At 31.6% G+C, this 22397-nt stretch overlaps 1 protein-coding gene across 2 annotated transcripts; it reads left to right on the top strand.

The window, feature by feature from the left end:
• Positions 1 to 51: 51 nt before the first annotated feature.
• Positions 52 to 18265, top strand: LOC107439063 (uncharacterized). Of its 2 annotated transcripts, none has more exons than XM_016051534.4 (4): positions 52 to 210; positions 5069 to 5192; positions 11218 to 11362; positions 18120 to 18265. In XM_016051534.4, the coding sequence occupies exons 1-4, from the start codon at positions 149 to 151 to the stop codon at positions 18161 to 18163; spliced, it is 375 nt and encodes a 124-aa protein (XP_015907020.1). In that variant the 5' UTR covers positions 52 to 148; the 3' UTR covers positions 18164 to 18265. The 2 variants fall into 2 exon arrangements, with proteins under 2 accessions (XP_015907020.1, XP_087008676.1); XM_087152550.1 differs by lacking the exon at positions 18120 to 18265 and adding an exon at positions 11464 to 11593.
• The last annotated feature ends 4132 nt before the right edge of the window (positions 18266 to 22397 follow it).

Raw genomic sequence — 22397 nt, 5'->3', positions numbered from 1 at the left:
CCAGGGAGGCCCCGTACTTTCATATTTTACTATATAAGCTGTAAGCCGATTTTTTAATCTACACAAGCTTCCAAATAAGATTATTAACTGCTCAAACAGTAAAAAACCAAATATTTATATAGAAATTTGTCTTAAAATTATTGAAAAAATGATAAAATTACTTTGGAAAAACTTTTTCCAGTTTTACACTAAACAACAGATGCAATTGATGTGTGTGTTATAGCCTATTTGTAATTGTTCAAAATAATTTTTCTTTGTTAAATTATATTCCTATAGATAGCAAGTTTAAATGTTGCATATAAACTTCGTTTTTAGTACTCGAATCAAAGTGAAGCTTAACAGAATGGCAACTTTTTTAAGGGTGTTAAAAATAGATATTACCTCTGAAAAAATTGAATTATTTATCTAAGCTTGAATTTTTTCAAATGTTTCTACTCTGATACTGACTCTAAAGTACATAATTTGCCTTTATTTTTTGGGAGGTTTCTGTAACTGTACCAAAATAATTGTCAAGATTAGGTAATTTCTATGCAGTAACTGTGAAAAGCTACAAAAAAACATGCAATTCTTAAGGAGGAGTGCCCTTTAAAAAGAGGACCAACTCTAAGTGCATAGCTTAATTATTTATTTATTTTTTTTAAATATTTTCATGCTTGAAATCTCCTTGATGGTTATAGTTAGGGCGAACAAGTACCATGTGTTAATATTAAAAGAATTATTCTTCTATAATTAGTTACAGGAAATGTTATATGATTACACATTAATTTATTAACAATTAGGGTTTTTTAAATATCATTATCATTACTTAAAATTTAGGTTAGAAGATGTTATTTTAATATGATAAGAGAATTCATTTTGTTCTATGCTTGCTGTTGTTGTTCATTTACGTCACACTAGAGCTGCAGAATGGGCTATTGGCGATGGTCTGGGAAACATCCCTGAGGATGATCCGAAGACATGCCATCACAATTTTGATCCTCTGCAGAGGAGATGGCACCTTTGCTTTGGTAGCCGATGACCTGCATGCGAAGTTGAGCACTTTACGGTAGAACAGTTTAAGCAGTAACAGTAAGAGCATGCTTGCAAAGCCTAATAGTTGAAAATTCCTTTTTTGGTAGTGATTAGGCCAAAATACTACAGACCAATTCTTGTATTCGCAATAAATTAAGAATATATATTGGCATAGTGGCTTGTTTCAAGGTCACTTCAAATTTTCAGTTCACTCCATTCAGTGTTGCGTATTTTAGAACTTAGTTTGCTACTGCATGATAGTTGCCAAAATTTGGCAAAAAAGTTTTGGTGCTGAATCGGATCTGATACAAAAATCCTATGACTTAATTATTTTCTTTGAACTATTGTATAAAAGCAAGAATGAAATGAAAAATATCTTAATACTATGCTACTTTTCTTTTCTGTTCTTTTATACCTATGAAAATCAAAACGTGCATTTTTATACTTTAAAATAAAATTATATATTTCCTTTTATGTGAAGAAATTTTAATTATTAAAGTGATTAACTAGCTATGCACACTAATTTGTTAAATAACTACAAAGAAAAGTCTCCAGAATGGTCTGGAGGTTGACAAGTCCGAAAAAATAGATTTTTCCTGATAATAAGTCTTTCAGGTAAATAAATATCATAACATGCATTATTGAAGGGGGGAAGAGTAACAAATGGAGGATAAATAACATCAATTAGATTCAGCAACATTGTCTTATATGTTAAATAAATGAAAGTGAGCATAGGATAATTTGAGTTTTCTCTTTTATGAATAAAAATTCCTTACTCTGTATTTTTTTTTTTTTTTTTTATGATGTTAATAATTAGCAGTGCAGATAATAAAATAAAAGTAATAAATGATTAGGCTTTTTTTTCTGGAAAAAAGCCTCATGTTCTCAAAGTAAATTAATCCAATTTAAATAAAAATAATATGTAAAACATGGAATAGAATTGAGTAGATTTTGTTAATAAAAACATTTATAATTTACAGGGAAACAAGGCTTGTATGCTGGTGTTTTTGTCAAACACAATTAATATTCACAATCTCTTTGATTTACTCCCAATTTTTTGTTTATTGACTCCTCTTATCTTTTCAACAATTTATTTATTATTCTTATTAAAGAAGAATAAGGTTTTGGAAAAGAAGCAAAAAGAAAAGAATTATTAATATCTTTTTTAACCCACTGACGATTCTGCATGTAAAAAGTCATATTTTTACCTGCTGTTTTCTCCTCATAGCAAAACCGGTTTTTCTATGTTATTAGATAGGGAAATAATGTATTGGGGAGAAACATTCTCCCATTTTCACCCATTTACTGAACCATGAGTGGTTTAACAGATTACAAACATAGAAAAAAAAATAAGAAAAAGAGATTTATTATTTCTATTGCAAAAAAGTGTCCTGTAAATAGACGTTTCCTCTGGTAAACAGATATGGGACTTTGTATATCTGACACTACTAATAGCTTAGCCTATTTATGTCTTTTTAAGAATGCAGTAACGAGAACCTTATTAACAAATGTCTATAACTTCAGTAGACTATTGATCTTGAAACTTTAAAATTTTTATTGACTTCTGAGTATATATTTTTTTAAATTTACCTTGGAGTATGTAAAACAAAAAATATATAAGGAGTAAATTTATGTAAAGCAAAAAATATATAAGGAGTAAATTTATGTAAAGCAAAAAACATATAAATAATTATACTAAAGGACCTAAAACTATTAATTTTTTGCATAAACATTTAATGACTGAGTAAGCATTAATAATAACTCAATTAGTAAAGTTTCTCTTGTTTATATTTTGATAAAATTTATCTACTTCAACTTGATTAAGCTTAGGGTCTATTCGTAGTAATAATTTTTTTTTTTAAATATTGCCATAATGGAAAGATATTCCTTTCACTATAATTTCAATTAATTATTAAATTTAAATGAACCAGTTAAGTATAAATTTCCAAAACATTTCTAACATACTAACAACCTTTTAAAAAAATGATTTAAAAAACTTAAAAGTTCAAAATTTTAGGCTAGGATATTTGTGGGCCTTTGAAATGTGAGGTCCTGAAAAAGTGTCCAATCTGTCCTTGTTATAATCAGACCCAACTTTTTCATATTTATTGAACAAATCTACCACAAGACATGTTTTTTTCCATTCCTCTTAATATATGAAGAATTTTTTATTTGACAAATTGTTAAATAAAAAATATGTCGAAAAATTTTAATCATTCGTTTTTTTTTAATCTATCGAGATCTTATTTTATGTTTATACTAAGCATGATAAGACTTAACTAAACAAAATACAATCTTCAACTAAAATGATAAAAGCTAGAAAATGAACATAAGAGAAACAAATAAAATAACAGTAATAATGTCCTGCAATTTTATTGATGGTTAAAAATCCTACCATTTTAAAAATAAATACTATAAGAACATTATGCCGGAAAAAACATACACATACTTAAAATATATATATATATATATATATACATACATACATACATACATACATACATGTATATAAGTTCAAAATGTAGAGAAAACATGAAAAAAATTACAGAACAATGAAAAAACGAAAAAAGAAAGAAAAAATTTTATTCTCTTCATTTTTTTTCTTCTTGTCCTTTTTTTATTTATTGAGGAAGTCGGCCACTAAAAGTGGGTTTTCTAGAATGTCCTTCTTGTCCAGTCCAGGATATGTTGAGGAGAAGCCTGCATGTTGTGGCACCTGGGGCAGTTTGATAAGATTTTAACACTACCCTTGAAAGAAAGAGACTTAAGGTGGCTGCTGGTAAGCGCCATCTGATCCTTGCGGTTGCATCGAATGTCATTAATTTATTTATTATGCTAGATATATATATGTATATAATATATATAGAGTGAAATGTCTGTTAAGCTAGCACCATAAATTGTTTTTAGCATAATTGCAATGATATATAAATAATCTATAATAACTATTCAAACTTAAAATTATAGTATTAACATTACAAAAAAGAAAAAAATAGATGAAGTTGGATGAATGATCTTTTTCGGAAAATATCAATTAAGTATCAGTTTCTACATTATCACTCTCCACATCATTATTTGTGACCATTTCAACAATTTTTCCCATATTTGAATCATTCTTTCTACATTCAATATTCTCATCAATGTTTAAAAATAATCACTTTTGATAACACTTTTCCATTTTCACACCATTTATATATAAGTGCAGTGTGAAAAATAAGTAAATAAATGGACCTCCCTAAATAACTTTCAGGCGTCAGATCGTCTTGTTCTACAACTCAATCTTAATGGTTCAAAAGGATGATCTCAAATATGCTGATTTATTTGTGCAGAAAATATTTTAAGTTTCGAAAATCAGACACAAAATCTTAAGTACTTTCTCTAAATAGACATGCCTTTTTTGACGAATTCGGATTTCTTACCCTCAAAACATAGGGGATAGCCGCAATCTGGTAAATGTGGTTCTAATAGTTTGCTCAGAAGAGCAGTCCAAAATTTTACTTTTTGCATATTTACTATTATCTTGAACTTTTTAAGGGAATTGAAAATTTGTTACGCACAGTTGTAAAATTAATTTATCCAAAGATAATTCCATGCAAAATATACCTTTTAATAAATATTTATTTTTTAATATAATAATAGCCAAAAAAAATTTTAATTTGTAAGGTATAGAAATTGTTACATAATTCTAAGGAATACAATTTTGTATTTTGGCATTTAAAATTACATTCTTTGAAATGATATAAAAATTTATATACCTTACGTCTCAAAATTTTTCGGTTTGTTATTAAATTAAATACAATAAAAGTGAGAAATATTTACTAAAAGTTATATTTTACGTGGGATTATCTTTTTTTTATTGTGTGTATTTCTTGAAAAATTTTAAAAATTGTCAAAAGCTGAGGGTGTTTCTTCCATTATTGTGGGATTGTGTATATATGCACTCATACTACTTCATTGAAAATCTTGAAATTATGTGAAAAACTGTATTAAGAAATTATTTTTAAAGCATTAAAAACATTTATTGTAAAAAATATAAAATTAATCAATTTACTTCCTTAAGGTATTCGACCGCAGCTAAGGAGCCTGTTGTGAAAGGGACCATTGCCAAAAAAATACCAACCTTTGTTAAGTTACAAAAGGACAAAACTTATTCCTGGTGTTCTTGTGGTTTAAGTAAGAAACAGGTAAATTTCGATTTTTCATAAGTTTGGTTTATATGTTTTTAATTGGGTATATTGTTAGTTGCCTTTGTTAATTGGTTAATTTTTATTTAAGTAATTTTACTTATATTGAAAGCACTGGAAATTAAAATTGCACCTTGGTCTTTTAAAAGGGTTTTTTTTTTCTATCTATTCAAATCTTGAGTTTTCAAATTATAGTATTTTATTTTTCCAAAAATGTTTCTTTATTCTTATTATTTTATTTGTTGATACATAAATGTTTATAATATGCATGTGTTTATATTTAAATTCTGTAAAAAAAAATTTATGTTTATGATATTTTCAGTTTTCCAGCAAATTATGGAAGTTGATTCAGAAACTAATTTTTAAAATTGTAATTTTCTATTTAATATTAATGTGTTTTTAGTCAATGCTTATTAGCTGTTTGATAGGAATTTATAACTAAATAATTGTAATAGATTTGAGGCACGTGGGGTACATTGTGCCCAAAAAGAAGAAAATTGGTTTTTAAATAAAATAATGTGAAATCACCAGCTAGCCATAATATTTAAGTTAAATTTAATATTTAAAGAAAGTTACATAATAATTAATTAGTAATAAACATCAAAATGGTAGAGTACGGCACATCCACAGCGACATTCACTAAGCCATATGTAAAGCAGACTGCGAGGGAAGAAGAGTTTTTCTCCCTGCATTCCAGGGTTGCCACAGTCAAGTCCTCGGCCAATTGGCGGTCTTATCATATGAGCTATTGCCCATTTGGCGTCGCCGCCGCACACTCCCTTAGCAGTGTCAAAGAAAGGTGACGTAACGTCGGGGTGGGGGGTCGATTGCACCACCCGACCACAACGAGTTGTTTGTTTGTCCGTTTTAACACTGGAACTTGTCAAAACTTTAGGTGTTTCGGCCAGAAATGCTGGTTTGAGCCTATCAATCGAGATTGTCTGTCTTTTCCCTTTAACGCAGCTCAAAAGTAATTTCATGTCGTTTAAGGACTTTGAACGGTCCGTTATACGGCACTTGGAGGGGTTTCCTGACCCCGTCATGGCGCACAAACACATAAGACGTTACTTTGAGTCCTGGGTGAATAAACGTAGTTCTTGACCATGACTGGAAGTTGGTACCGGGCGTACGCAGGCAAAGTATCGTCTAAGATCCTCCAGGACTTGCTTGGGCGAAGACTCTGCAGGAGTGGGATCAAAGAATTCACCTGGAAGGCGTATGCTCTTTTCATAGACGAGCTCAGCAGTTGTCGCTTCAATGTCCTCTTTGAACACCGAGCGAAAACCCAACAATATCGTTGGAAGGGCGGATGCCCATTGGTCAGTGTTGTAGGCTTTTAAGCTTGCTTTTAAGGAACGATGAAATCCTTCAATTACTCCATTTGATTGCGGGTTATAAGGAGAAGTTCGAATTTTCTTTATTACCAACAGCTGTGAAAGTTCACGAAGCAGTCCGCTTTCGAATTGCCGTCCTTGGTCTGTTGTAATAACAGTTGGACAACCAAATCTCGTTATCCATTGGTTATAAAAAGTCTGCGCTATGGTATTAACTGTTATATCTGGTATTGGTACCGCCTCAGGCCATCTTGTATTTCGATCTATCATTGTTAAACAATAGTAATTACCATGAGAAGGAGAAAGAGGGCCAACGAGGTCGAGATAGACGTGATCGAACCTCTGCGACTGGTCTGAAAATTTCCCTAACGGTGTTTTAGTGTGTCGCGTTGTCTTGGACTTTTGGCAAGGAATACATTGCCGAGCCCAGTTCACGCAATCTTTTCGGATGGAATGCCAAACAAACCGAGAACATATTAGCTTAGAAGTCACGCAGTACCCGTTGATAAGTCGCAGTAAATAGGTATATCACAATGTGATAAGGTAATTTTTTTCAATTGCAAGACTTCAGAATTTTCCGGCAAATTTTTCAATTCCGAATCGGTTCGCTGCGCTTTAGCTAGACCTTCGTAATCTACCGGGCTGGGCATGCTTATACTCTCGATTCGCGAAAGCACATTAGCGGCAATATTCTCGGATCCTTTTATGTGGCGTATATCAGATGTGAACTGAGATATGAAATCTAATTGTCTAGATTGTCGTGGTGAATATTTAACTTGGCGCTGACTGAGTGCGAATGTCAATGGTTTATGATCGGTTAGCAATGAAAAATTCTGCTCTTCTAACATATGCCTAAAGTGCTTAATTGCCTCATATGCTGCCAATAGCTCTCGGTCATAGGCGCTGTAATTTCTTTCTGTTTACGAGAGTTTTCTGGAAAAAAATGCGAGGGGTTGCAAATTTTCGTTAACTAGTTGTGACATTGCCCCGCCAATTGCAAAATCTGACCCGTCGACTTGTAAAATTAATTGCGCGTCTTTCGTAGGGTGAGCTAAAAGAACTGCGTTCGCAACTAATATTTTGCAATTTTTAAATTCGTCTTGCACTGCTGTTGACAAAACAAGCTTCGTTTTATCGTTTTTCTTTGTTCCCTTTAAGTAAGACGTTAAATGTATCTGATTTTGGGCTACATTAGGTAAAAATCTACGGTAAAAATTTAAGAATCCTAAAAATCTCTGAAGATCTTTAATTGAATCATTAATTTAATTTATTTAATTAAGTGGAAAATTAAGGATCAGCTCGACTTTGTTCGGTAGGGGTTTAGTTCCATTTTCATTAAGTGTCCTAAAAAAGAAATTTCGGTAACGCCAAAAACACATTTAGCCACATTAATTGTCAGACCATACGAGTTTAATCTTTCAAAAACAATATGTAAGTGAGCTTTATGCTCGTCATCTGTTACACTAAATATCAAAATATCTTCCAGGTACACGTATCAAAATTTTAAGTCGCCAAAAACTTCATTCATAAACCTTTGGAAGGTTTGCGCAGCACCACAAAGGCCAAAATTTAAAAACGGAAATTCGAAAAGACCGAATGGTGTGCAGACCGCAGTTTTCGGAATATGGTCTGGGTGTACCATAATGTGATGATAAACACGAACGATATCGATTTTTGAATAAATTTTCCTTCCGCTCAGCGTATTATTAAAATCTTGCAAATGAGGGATAGGATAACGATCCAGCTCTGTACGAGCATTTAATTGACGATGGGCGTATGTCACCAGAGCTTTTTGAAACGACATGAATAGGTGATGACCACGCCGATTTTTATGGTCGGCAAATACCCTGCTCAATCATGAATTGAAATTCTTTATTTACCTCTTCATATAATTTAGGGCTTAATCATCGTGGTTTGCTGTGTACGGGAGATCCATTCGTGGTTAACATTACTTACAGTGGTTAACATTACTTAAATTAGCTTTCACTTTTAATAGATCCGGAAATTCTTTAACGATATTGAGATATGGTGAATCCTCAGCGATAAGCTTTACCGAATAGTAATTGACTCGATTAGAAACTGAACCAGTGCTGGATAATTTTGTAAAATGGATATCTAGTTCTTTCGTGAGATAGACGCTCAACCTGCTTACTCAAAGCAGCCATTTCGCTACGTAAAGCCCCAAGCTCTCCTAACGGAGAGGAAATATTGTTGGGGTTGGGGGGTATGCAGGAGTAGATTGCCCCACAGTAAACACGTGATTATTTGAGGATGTGCGCACTTCTGAAATTTTGTCGGCCATATTCGCCAAATTATCGAGTGATTCGAAGCTGATAGATAATATCGCTTGCATTTCGGATGGCAATCTTTGCAGCCATAACGTTTTCAGAAATTCATCTGTAATACAGTTCCCTCCTAATTCTCTAATTTTTCGTAGCAGATGAGACGGTTTGTCATCTCCTAAATGGAGTTCGGAAATTAGTCTGCGGATTTGTTCATGCTCTGAATCTGAAAATGCAGTTATTATTCTGGCTTCTAAGGCCGCGTACTTATCTAATGCGGGAGGGTTAAATAAAATGTCGGAAACATCCGATAACGTTTCAGGATCAATAGAAGAAATGAGATGATTGTACTTAGTGATATCACTATTAATTTTAGCGAGGGCTAAATTACTTTCTACTTGAATAAACCACAGTTTAACATTATTTTTCCACAACGGCGGAATTTTAACCGCAACATGCGACACTTGAGACTCTGTAGTCAGTATGGCAGAGTCGGTATTTGTGTGATCCTCTGACCCGAGCATTTTTTAAGAAATATAAGCATAAATTGATAACTGAAAACACTTCAATTATGCCTTACTGTCAAATGAAATTTATAATGCTTTAAATAATGTTATTGAATCATAATAGAAATTTAAAAGTAGCTTAATAATCCGTTGTCGGATTGAAACCAAACAGGTAAGGGGAAGTTTTAATAATGCATAAATAACCAAAAATTAAAGCAATAAATAATAATAATAAAATAGAGCATAACGCAATTACAGACCAATCGCAGATAGGAAAAAATAATCGATCACATACCTGTAAATTTCCGCAATGAAAAGATAATCCTCATGTGTATCCATGTGCATATAATTGAAAATAGAAAGAAAATAAATAGAGGATAGCGATTAAATTTCATTACGTAATGTATTTTTATAAAAATTAGGCATAGCTGTTGCGTTTAAAGAAAGATTATGACAGATTGAGTAAAAAAATAAGAGGAAGCGAGAACAGAATTAAGGGTCACCAATGAGGCACGTGGGGTACATCGTGCCCAAAAAGAAGAAAATAGGTTTTTAAATAAAATAATGTGAAATCACCAGTTAGCCATAATATTTAAGTTGAATTTAACATTTAAAAAAAGTTACATAATAATTCATTAATTAGTAATCAACATCAAAATGGTAGAGTACGGCACATCCACAGCGACATTCACTGAGCCATATGTGAAGCAGACTGCGAGGGAAGAAGAGTTTTTCTCCCTGCATTCCAGGGTTGCCACAGTCAAGTCCTCCGCCAATTGGCGGTCTTATCATATGAGCTATTGCCCATTTGGCGGTGCCGCCGCAGATTCTATACAACCACATTAATCATAATTTGTATAATTATTTATTTTTTTTTGTTTATTAGTTCAAAATTCAAATATCTCAAATAGGAACTTTTTTGTCATAAATTTTGCTGAAAAAGATTTAAAAATTTTAAAAAAAGGAACTACTTTAATGTTTATTTATTTATTTTTTTACTCTTTTAGTTCTATCTGACATACAGTAGATAAGTAACTAAGCTTCTCATTGTATGGGACTAGTAATAATTTATTATATGTGGATTTGATTATTAATTTTATTCTTGACCGTGTTTTGTATTCTTAACTGTAGGGGGCAGTATTCAACGAAGTTATTTCAACTTCCGATCGAAGATTCGCTTGTATTAATCTCTATTTTTATTTATTTTTTTTACATCCTCTTTCAACCAATTTTTTAACATAATTATTTATTTTCGATTTCATTTGTAAGTGGTGACAGTTGTTCTACTTTCGGATGCATTATGCACAGAAGCGCTAATTTGTTATCTGAAATTAAGATTTTTAAATTCCCTAAACACCCATCATGCCAAATTCAATGGAGTAATGCATTAAAGAGGAAGGACTAGACTCCGTCAGATCATAGTGTAACTTGCTGTGTACACTTTTCAGAAGGTATGTATACATTCAAAAATATGTTAGCGATTAAGTAGAATAAGTTTCTAATGAAGTGAAACTCCTACTACATAGTGATGCACAGAAGTTTACAAAACTTTCTCATTTCTAAATTGTTTGCCTTACTTTTATGTTGACTCAGTTACTGGTAGCATTAATGTCTTTTTTTATAGTTATGATCTATTTATTTCTCTGTTTATGAAGCTTGTCAACTTGATAGCAATCATGTTGTTATTATTTAGCATAATGACAAAAGTGTTTCTACAAAGTTTAAGTTTTTTTTTTCCTTCTTATACAATAACACGACTCAAAAAATTCAAAACAGCAGAGTAAAGCGAAATTGGGACGTCAAAAAAAAAGAAAAATAGTCACTTTCTGGTATGATATCAGAGGAGGATAGTGAATACGTATGTGTATGTGACTTGACTCCAGCTTTATTTTTTTCTTTGCAGCCATTCTGTGATGGTTCACATAAGAATGACCCTAAACAGCTGAAGCCTATTCGCTTCACAGTGGAAAAAGATGGAAAATACCTGTTGTGTCGATGCAAGCAGACAAATAATCGACCTTATTGTGACTTAAGTCATGTTAAAACCTGTAAGTTACTTTTATAATAGCAGCATTGGTTTCCAAATAAGCTCAAATAAAAATATGCCTTACTTAGAGAAACCTAAAATTGTCAGACTATTTGATTTTAGGAAAAAAATCAGGGAATAAAAGAGCCAAACGAGAAAATTCTTGCTGCAAACCTGGAAAATAGCCACTTTCAAAATTAACTGTAACAATAAATAGCCTATGAAGTTCAAAATAAATAAGTTTTAACATTTACTTTCTTTATTTCTTGTCAAAATTCTGTAGCAACATTATTAAATTTTTGAACTATTTAAATTAGAATATTAAAAATTTGAAGTAAAATGAATATTTAAAAGAATTAGATTATAAATAGAGTAAAATTTTAAATAGAATAATATTTTAACAAAATAAAATTATTAAAATAAAATCATTTTTAAAAAATACTTGTTGTTCAACAATTTCTTGTTTCAATTTTTTTTAAATATAACCATATTTGCAGTTCTATAATCCTTTTTTTTTTTACAAATTAATCTTTCTGTTTATATTAATTTTATTTCTTAACCACAAGTTAGATGTTTATGGAGAACTGTATAAATCTAAGCACAGATATTGCTCGCAGTTAGAATTTGTGATCAGACTTCTGTGTATTGAGTATCTTCTTCAGAGGACATTTAAATATTAAATTTTAAAATTATGAATTTTACGTTTTCGAGACTTTTCGTTATTTATTTTGTTTCATAGAAAAAATTCGAAAGACAAATTAAGACCTGATATTATTTATCAAAAATAGTTATTAATTTTCAGAAAAACTTTTACCTATGCTTAAGGTGTTAATTGCCCTTTGAGTTAAGTTAAAAATTAGAAAAATTTCTGAATCGAGCATAAAAATCTTTTTTCAAAACCTACAAATATGTTATAAGCTTGTAGTTTAATAATAGTACGAAAAAATAAAACTCGTGTGAATAAAAAAGAATATTTCTTCTTCAAATGCACTACAGGCTAAACCAACTCAATAAGCTTCCTCCAATTCAACGGATGGTCAGCAAAGAATATTGACCTATAATGTCATAAGGCCGATTCCATCCCGTAAAAAACTCTCGGTTAGAGATCATAAAAGCAAAGAATGGATGGTGTTTTCAATAGGAATGTAAACAATAACAATCTCGAGCTCGGCACCTACTCTAGTTCCGGTTAAAAAGTTTGCAGCTACTTACTACATGTTATTCTGATAGGCGATGTTTTCAAACGGATAATTTTGTTTTCAATAAAAGAAATAAATTAGATAATTTGTGAGCTCAAATCTGCCGTATTTCATAAGATATTAATGTTATTATGTAATTCTGGGGAGTTTGGAGTGAAAATTTGTTTTAGTTACTTTGTTATTTATTATTAAAAAAGGTGAAATGGTTGCTAGATTTTGAATATCTCGCTTTTTTGGCAGTCTTGATTTGGCCTCTTTCTATTTGTTTATTACTGTTTGTTAGTGTTGGAAGCTGTGCACCATCTTACGTTAGTGTTAACACTTTTGGCATTGTAAACACAAGTATTGTTAGCATTGTAAACACAAGCAATAAAGTAATAAGTAATCAAATACATTGTTTGCAAGAATCTCAAAACACAATGATGCCAAATGGCTTTAAAATACAACGGAAACAGTAACCCAGAAATTTAGACAGTCCTGAGCTTGCAGCGTTCCCTAGTGTCGAAAACACCATCCATATTTATTAAAACTTTTATTGTGTTTCCAACGCTTGATGGCGGGGGGTTTGTCATTTCCGAAAAGTATTGCCATAGTTTTTTATGATGTTTTAAGAAGTTTTGATTATTATTCTGTAATATAAGGGGAAGAGATTTTTCTTATTTTTTGCTGATAAAGAGAAGGAATAAGTAATGCTTATGCAAGAATAAAAATTTACCTTTTATCGTAAAACGGAGTCGTTTGTAAATTAACATTAATACACTGGTGTGAAAAACTTAAGCAACTAGTGGTTTTTCGGCCACAGCTTCCCAACGAAGTATAAGATAGCTATGAAATTGCAGTATAATATGCACGTAATTCAGTAGAAAGATTATTTGTATGCAAATTATAGAAATAAAACGTCGTAGGTGATGTAACTGTGCGTAAGCCTTGTGGGTCGGCGCGCTCAGGTCAAAGCTGTGATAAAAGGATGAAGAGCACCGTAGTTAAAGACATTCGCTGCAAGTGCTAGTGATTTGTTTTGTGAAACATGTCTTCAAGAAATCATTTAGACGACTTTACTCGAGGAAGAATGATTGGGAAGCTTGAGGAGGGGCGTAGTGTGACCAGTGTCGCCGAAGAGTTCGGGATCAACAAAAGTGTTGTTTCTCGTGCTTGGAATGCCGTTAAAACTACTGGTACAGCTGTTCGGAAGGTTGGTGGTGACCGTCCAAGGAAAACAACACCAAGAGATGACCGTTACATTGTCCTCCAGGTGAAAAGAAACTGTTTTCAGTCAGCGAGCGCCATATCTCAGCAACTGTGCACAACCACAGGACGACAAGTATCAAGATTTACAGTAGCCAGACGCCTCCACAAAGGTGGCTTATTTGCTAGACGTCCTGAACGCTGCATACCTTTAAAAGTTAGCCATCGGCGGCACCGTTTAGAGTGGTGCAGAGAGCACGAAACTTGGACACCTCATCAATGGAGTCGCGTCCTCTTCACAGATGAGAGTCGTTTTAGTGCTACAAGCGATTCTCAACGTCAGTTGATCTGGAGAGAGGTTGGAGCTCGATTTCATCCCAATAACATCGCGGAAAGAGATCGTTACGGTGGTCCTGGAGTTGTCGTCTGGGGTGGCATTATGTTGAACGGGCGGACTGAGCTTCAGATCTTCGACCGAGGTTCTGTAACTGGAGACCGCTACTGCAGTGAGGTAATCCTACCCCATGTGCGTCTGTTCCGAGGGGCCATTGGACCAGACTTCATTTTTATGGATGACAATGCCCGGCCACACCGTACTGCTAATGTTCAAGAGCTACTGGAAAGTGAAGATATCACACGAATGGATTGGCTGCTTACTCTTCAGATCTAAATCCCATAGACAGGGTTGCCACAGGCTACTAAAATGCAACTATTTGCTACTATTTTCGACCTTATGGCCACTTTTTTTTCCTGAAAAGGTTAAAAAAGCAACTATTTTCTGGAATAGGCGACTATTATAGGAGACTTTTTTTACTCTTGGCGAAGTTTTTTCGCAAAAATGAACGTTACTTTTCAGAACGTTAATTAAAAAAAGCAAACTTTAAAGGCAAAAATAGCAACTAGTTTCAGGAATAGGCGACTATTAAGAGATTTTTTTTTCTCTTGATTCTTTTATTCTTGATTCTTATTCTTCTTTTCTATTAAGAGATTTTTTTTTTCTCTTGGCGAAGTTTTTTCGCAAAAATGAACGTTACTTTTCAGAACGTTAATAAAAGAAAGCAAACTTTTATACAATCATTTATTTCCAAAGAGCCATAAATTTAAATTTCCATTGGATTTAATAAAGTACTTCTTATGTTCTCTCTGAGGGGCAGTTTTGTTATTTTTAATAGTTTTTTCCTTCTATTAACATTCATATTCTATTGTAATTCGACTTTTATTTAGGTACCTATTTTCCAATATGTATACCTTTTATATTAATACAAAACTTTTTTTTAATTGGAGCATAGTTAGGACTGGGCGATAAATCGATGTATCGCGAAATATCGATTTAATGCATATATCAGTAGGTCGATGTAGTGACTTTCGTTTTAGGCGATGCATCAGAAATCTGATTTAAGCCACCGAAATTAGATTACAATCGCGGTTTAACAATTTAATATGCAAGGATCCTTGACTAGGCTAACGCTATTACCGCCGTAACGAAGACGATTTTGATTTCGTCTAGCTGCAGGGATGTAGTAGCGTTTTGCTATTAATATGATGTTCGTTTTGTGATGTTGAATGACGAAGAGCGAATTGAATCAGAACTCCCGGTTTCGTGCGAGGATCATCGTTGTAATATAGAACGCAATGCATAGTTTCTTTATGTCCATTTTTGTCTTTGGGATTTTGCGTTTTTTGAAGTTTATTTTGAATGGGACTTAAGTCATTTTGCGATAGTTGTGCATTTTATTTCGTCGGAAATAATTGTCGGGTTTCTTGCAAATTATTTTCAGTGAGACTTTTGCAGCGATCCTTTCGTTCTGCATTATTTCATACCATTTTTTTTTCTGTCTGGGTTTAACGATTCTTGTCAATTATTTTTAGTAGACCTACTTTTACTTTGCGATTGCATAATCGCTGTTATCTTAAATTTTTGTTCTGAACTCAATACATCAAATCATTGATTTTTTTCAATTGTTTTTTATTTTAAGCGATACAATTTAATAGGGGTATTTTGTATTTAACTTTGTTATAAAAAGTTAGTTTTTTTAAATTTATTAAATGTTGTTAAGTATAATAATTTGATTGTTTTTCAACCAATAAATGCTCAGTCATTTTTAATTATAAAAAAATTAAGACAAAGCTTACCTTTTTTTTAATTTGCTTTTATTTTTGAGAAAATGAAAACAAAGTTTTAAAAAAATTTGGCTATTAGTTAAAACAATTTTTTTTTAATTAAATAAAAAATTTAGTAATGTTTTGACGTTATTAATAATTTAGCATAGTACTTTAAGTATTTTTTTTAAATTTTTATTAAAATTCTTTCAATACTTGTTTGTTTTATAATTTGTTCGATAGTCAGTATCATTTTTAGACAAATAAATCTTTGGTCGATTTTATTTTCAAAAATGAAAATAATAATAAATAAGTTAAATTATTTTTACATTTATTAAGTACAGAATTTGACCATTAGTTAATACTACTTTTTATTATTTTAAATAAACAAATAAAAAAGGGGCTAATGATGTTTCAAAAGCATGTTTTTTTTTTCAACAAATAATAAAAAATAAAAAAAATTTCTAAAGTAAACATTTCTTTGGTTTGTTTTCCACTTTCGTTTTTTTTCTTCTTTTAATTTTTAATTCATGTATGTAAAATAATTTGTTACAGTATTATTATTTTTAAACCAATAAATCTTAAATCATTTTAATTTAAGAAAAATGAAATAAAGCTTGGGTTTGCTTTTACTTAGACTTCTTTATTAATTTAATTGAAAAAATTGAGCAATGATATTGATGTCATAGTAAAATATGTTTAGAATTAATCTTTTCTTTTGTACTAGATTTATTTCTTTTTATTTGTTTTTGATTGATTTAAAGATTTCCCATAGGTAATTTTTGAACAAATGCTAAATTGCGATACATCACTATATCGTGATGTTTAACTGACGATGTATCACGATTTGAAATTTCTGACATCACCCAGTCCTAATAATAGTATTTGACAATTAAGCTATAATTTTAGTTATTTGGTTACTATTTTTGATAAATTTTTGTTCCTGTTCAGGCAACTATTTTCATAGTTTTAGGCAACTATTTTCATGTTTGAGGCTACTAAAAGCAACTATTTTTGTTCATTTTTTACTGTGGCAACCCTGCATAGAGCATGTGTGGGACGCATTAGGGAGACGTCTTGCGACACGACAGTATCCTCCTGGTAACACCCATCAGCTGAAAGATGCGTTAAAGGAGGAATAAAGACGTTTACCCCAAGAACTCCTGGGTAATCTGGTGCTTAGCATGGAGAGACGATGCCAAGCAACAATTACAGTAAGGGGAGGGCATATCCCATACTAGGGAACATCTACCAGTTGTACTTACGCTTCTTCAGGCAATCATGTGTAACGCCACTATACGTCAAATAAAGCCTTTTTTTGTTCCATACCCTACTTTAAGCTTTATATTCATTTCTGCGCCATTATTCTTTTACCATCGTTTAAGTACAAAATAATGTACATCATATTCAAATTTCATGTCAATCGGATGATTTCTTGTAGAGTTATGACAAAAAACGCACTTGTTGCTTAAGTTTTGCACACCAGTGTAGAACATTGCTGGAAAGACTTTATATGTGTCTGATTTCGCAAATTAATAGTTAGTACTAATTATGTAGCATATTTGAGGTCACCCCTGGAACTATAAAGAATGACACTTAGTACATGAAAATCCGATCAGTAGAAGAAGAGGAGTTATTCAAGAGATCTTTTTTTTTGTGTATTGTATATAGTGTTTAGACCAGGGATGGGAACCAATGGCACGCGTGCCATTTATGGCACCCGACACAATATTTCGGGCACGTCACCGATCACATTTGTTATTACTCAAATGGTATTACACTATGAAGCATATGTAACAATTAAATTAAAATTCACAAAAAACGTACAAAATAATGAACAATTATTAATAAAAAATTAACAAATAATGTTAAAAAAAAACAATTAATAACCATAAAAAACAAGCTAACAATAAATAACTAGCAAAAAAATTAACAGTCCTGCTTAAACTAACATCTTACAACCTAATATAAGTTATTTGTCATCTAATCTGCAACAACAGAAGTCACACTGATGTTACTTTAAGTTGAATTACGCCGTATAACTGAGACATTGCAAAAAAATTTTTTCAATGTAAATAAGGAGTTTTGTGTTGGTAGTATTTAGTATTATTATTTTCCCAATAATCACGAAGTCAAAATTATTTGACGGCACGTCTATGACCTCATCAGGCAATTTTTTAGAAAAAATGGCACGTTGGTTTATAAAGGTTCGCCACCCCTGGTTTAGACCATTAGAAATAATTGGTTTAGAGCTGATTGTTACCACTTGTTGTAAATTTTCTTTCTTTCTTTTAGTTATTCCTGAAAGTATCAGAAAAATGATGAACATTAAATTGTAAGTGGCAGCAGTTGCTTTAGTTTATGAAACTTTGTAATTTTGTTGAAATTCATGTAAAAATCTACTAAGTTTGTTGTTAGAAAATAAAATTTCTAGATATTTGTATCGTTTTATTTTTTACTTGTTCTAATTTAAAACTATTTTTGAATCTAATAAAAATGTATGCTTGGTCTTATATTCAATTAGAAGATTCGGCAACATATGAAAAGCGAACTATCTACGAAGTACACACACACGCAAGTCAACTCAATAAAAAAATTTTAAATAATTTTTATTTATAGCTAAAATCCTAAAAATGCAATTACATTATTTTAAACAGCTGTTAGTTTCGAGTAAGACATATTTTGATAGTTTTCTTCAGGGAGATAAATAAATGAATCAAAATTCTGTTAGATTCTTTTAACGCAATTAATAGACTGAAAAGATTCATTTTTCTAAAACAATAAAAAAGATTCATTTTTTTTTCTTCAAAAATGCGTTGTTGTTTTTTTTTTTGTTTTTTTTTGTGAAGGCTTGTACTTGAATCAGCAACTCTCTAACTTATAAAGTTTGGTTGAAAAAGAAAATTATGATAAAAGCAAATAGCTACAGAAATGCTTATTTTATTTTATTTTTTTATGGCCAAAATTCCCACGTGTGTCATAGCGAAAATAAAAATATGAGTTAAGAGCTACAAAAAAGACTAATCTGTTAAATAAAAACACTGAAAATTTAAAAAAAAAAATTTTTTTGAAAAAAATTATTTTAAATATATACTGATTCTTTCATTGCTTTTGAGGATGAACATTCATTTAGGAAATTTAAGATTATATATTAAAAAAGTAAAATTTTATTCAATAAATTAAAGAAATTTCCTTATCAAAAATATAAGCTCATAACGTCTGTGTGATTGTTTCATAATTCCTCTAAACCATTGGTTCTCAACGGGGGCGATACCGCCCCCCTGGGGTCGTTTGGAGTATGTTGAGGGGCGGTGAACTTGTTTTGGGCGGTAGGGGGTGTTGGATATGTTTTGGGCGGTAGGGGGGCGATGAGCATGTTTTGTCATTATAATTCAATTTTAAAACAAAAAAAGCTATTAAATTAAGATTTATTTAATAAATAAAATTAATATTAAAGAAAAAAAAGATTAAATTAATATAATAAATAAAGATTATCCGATACACCATTTGTACCATCAATAAAACAAACTTATACAACTCCTATTCTCCGATCCGAGTCAACACAGTTTAGCGCATGAGTCAGTAGTTCTTGCCTCTGACTCATTCAAGTCATTTGGTGGAAATTGAAGTGCAGATCAGTATGAATTTTTGATTTGACACATATTTCTTATGATGATTTTCGTTAGCTTCCGCACAGTTTTCTCTCTAGTTTCGATTAGATCTCATAGTTTACTTGGCCAGGTACGTGCGCGAATTAGTTTTTATCATAAATTATTTATTAATTTTGAGAAATAGTTGATTTTCTTTTATGCTTTGCATTTTGCTGCCACCAACAATGTCGGTTAACAAAAAGAAGTATCATCAATACAGTGCCACGTTCTTGAAGTTGGGATTTGTTCAATCATTGTTGAACTCTCAACTACCCATGTGTTTACTTTGTACCCATATGTTTACTTTGTGTTAAGTTTTATCTAATGAGGTAATGAAATCTTGTTAGCAGGAGCATTTGAAAAAAAAAACGCAACCTGACAAACAAAATAAAGATTTGTCATTTTTCATGAACATCTTTTTCCATGTTCCAACCTCATCACAAAAATGCGACGATGGTTTGATAGCTTCTTATAATATATCAAAATTTATTGCTAAATCTGGGAAAGCTCATACCATCGGAACAGAATTGATACTGCCGGTTTAGAAATAGTTTTACACCATCTAGCTGCATCCACTGTGATAAAAAAAAATATCACATAAGCAACGATACAGTGCAGCGACGAAATGATGAGACGGCAGAAGACGTTGAAATTTCTTTAAGCAAACTTTTGATATTCAACGAATTTTCCCTTCAAGTTGATGAATCAACCTTGCCAGGTAATGTAGGCTCAACTGTAGGCATAGGTCCGGTTTGTAAAGATAGGAAAAAATATTCAAGATATGCTTTTTGCAAGAAGCTTGATTGTAGATATCAAAAGTAAATCTATTTTTAATACTGTCAAAGACCATTTTAAAGAGAAAAACATTCCTCTTGTGAATATTATGTCTATTGCCCCTGATAGGCTCCTGCAATGGGGGCCGACATCGCCCTTTTGGAAAGATAGGTACCAGATATTTTTAGCCGTTCACTGCGTGATTCACAGATAGCATTTTGTAGGAAAAAATCTCAGCGACCGTTTGCATAAATCATTGCAATATGCCATGTCTGCTATGAGCAAAATTCACAGTAATGCTCTCTACGATCGATTATTCAGACAGCTGTGTAAGAAGAACAATGAAGAATTCAATCGCTTGCTACTATACACCGAGATTCGCTGGTTTTCCAAAAGCTTCTGTCTCAATAGGCATTGGAATCTTTTCGACTCTATGCTTGAGTTCTTCGGAAACAGAGATGTATCTCTGAGAGACAGATTGCTGGAATTTAAGAAAGACTTTGGCAGATTTATCTGCAAAATTTAAGGGTAATAATTTACATCTTCAAGACAACGAGCTCAATTTGATCCTTACAAAATCAGTTATTTCTGCCTTCTTAAAAAAGCTCATTTTGTGGAAGCAGAATTTTGGTTGGAATGAGTTCAGCCAAGCAGGAGAAATTCGCTCTGATGATGCTCAAGAATATTGTCAACACCTTGACTCGTTGTACATGGACTTTTCTGACCGTTTTAAAGATGTTTTGTTCCCTAGAAGTGCCTCAATGGGTTTATTGGTTCTGAACACTTTTGTGAATATTGAAACAGCGGAGGTTCAGATTTGGTCGAACTTTTAACTAATGAAACTTTGAAATGGTGATCGTCTCACAGAATTTTTGCTTAAAGGTAACGTCAGTCGTCTCTATCCTGGACTGTAGACTACTATTAAAATTTTTTTAATTGCCATTCTTTCCTCCTAACTTGTCGAACGTGGATTCAGTGCTGTTACAGATCTTGTCACAGAAAGGAGAAATCGACTCGAAATTGTGCAGCGAGTGTATTCAGGGCTAAAGAGAATAGAAGGGCTGGTTCACTCCTTTGAAGTATCTCTCGCCGCGCCGATACTCCGACGTCACTCTAGTGACGTCACTTTGGCGCAAAGCTCGCACTTTTACTTCAAGAATGGAGCGTTTGGCCTTACTAGCTCTAACTAATATTGGATCATTTCTTTTTGCGAGATATTCTAAGACATTTGTTATTTTCTATAATGACTTTCCTCAGTTTTTGCAGTGAATTTACAAGAATTTAAAACTATTATCGAAATGCCACTTTGCGCGATTGCAACTTGAAAAAATTCTGATACAAAAACAAAAGGAAAATGTATAATTTTTCGGTGTTCCCAAAAGTAAATGAACAGCTATGTAAAGAATGGATTCCGAAATGACACAGTTAATATAAAACAGCAATACGTTTATTCTGTCGTAAAGAACTTTTATAAAAATTCATTATCTAAATAGAAACCGCCTCGTTACTTCCAAAAGAAAGGCGGGTGAAAAGAATTAAAAAATGGATAAAGTCAAAGAAAATTAAAATGTAAATAAAAAGTATAAATAAAATATATAGTATATAGTTGAAATTCTCCTAATTTCATAACATATTTTTTAATGTAGTTATTCTAAATATTTATGATTTTTTTAAAAAAATTATATTCTCCTCAATTTAAATATCTATAAATTATATCATCGTAAATTTAAATGTCTATAAACAATTGTAAAATTTCTAATGTCATTATGAACCTAAATTATTATTTTGTTTCAGTAATTAGCGTTTAAGGTTGATGTTTCCTAATGATTAAGTATGAACAAATTGCTATTAACGACATATTTTAAAATCAGGGATTCTAAATTTAACTTAACTTATCGTTATAAAAGAATATGTAGATAAAAAAAAGTGTCGATATATGCCTTCATTTTTCTTAATAGTTAAAGTTAAAACTGAACTTTTTAAAATAAAGTATTTATCGTGTCATTTTCACCAACTAGCAAAACATTTTTATAAGTTTAAAATGGTATTTTTTTTAATATAATAACCAAGAAAGTTTTTTTTAACTATGTTTATGAACGGAAATAATGTGTTAATTACGTAAAGTTTGAAGGCTAATAACCAGAAAAAG

This window comes from Parasteatoda tepidariorum, chromosome 9 (assembly GCF_982258835.1).
Source record: "Parasteatoda tepidariorum strain Cologne lab strain chromosome 9, Ptep-v5.0, whole genome shotgun sequence".
NCBI classification, from domain to species: domain Eukaryota; kingdom Metazoa; phylum Arthropoda; class Arachnida; order Araneae; family Theridiidae; genus Parasteatoda; species Parasteatoda tepidariorum.
The sequence above is the reverse complement of the archived record's forward strand: the minus strand, read 5'-3'. Positions and strand labels throughout refer to the sequence as shown.

Excerpts from the sequence above, each read along its gene's own strand:
- LOC107439063 (XM_016051534.4), top strand. The coding sequence starts at position 149 with ATGATAAAATTACTTTGGAAAAACTTTTTCCAGTTTTACACTAAACAA. Across the intron at positions 211-5,068 it reads AAACAACAGATGCAATTGAT|GTATTCGACCGCAGCTAAGG; the intron begins GTGTGTGTTATA and ends TACTTCCTTAAG. Across the intron at positions 5,193-11,217 it reads GTGGTTTAAGTAAGAAACAG|CCATTCTGTGATGGTTCACA; the intron begins GTAAATTTCGAT and ends TTTTCTTTGCAG.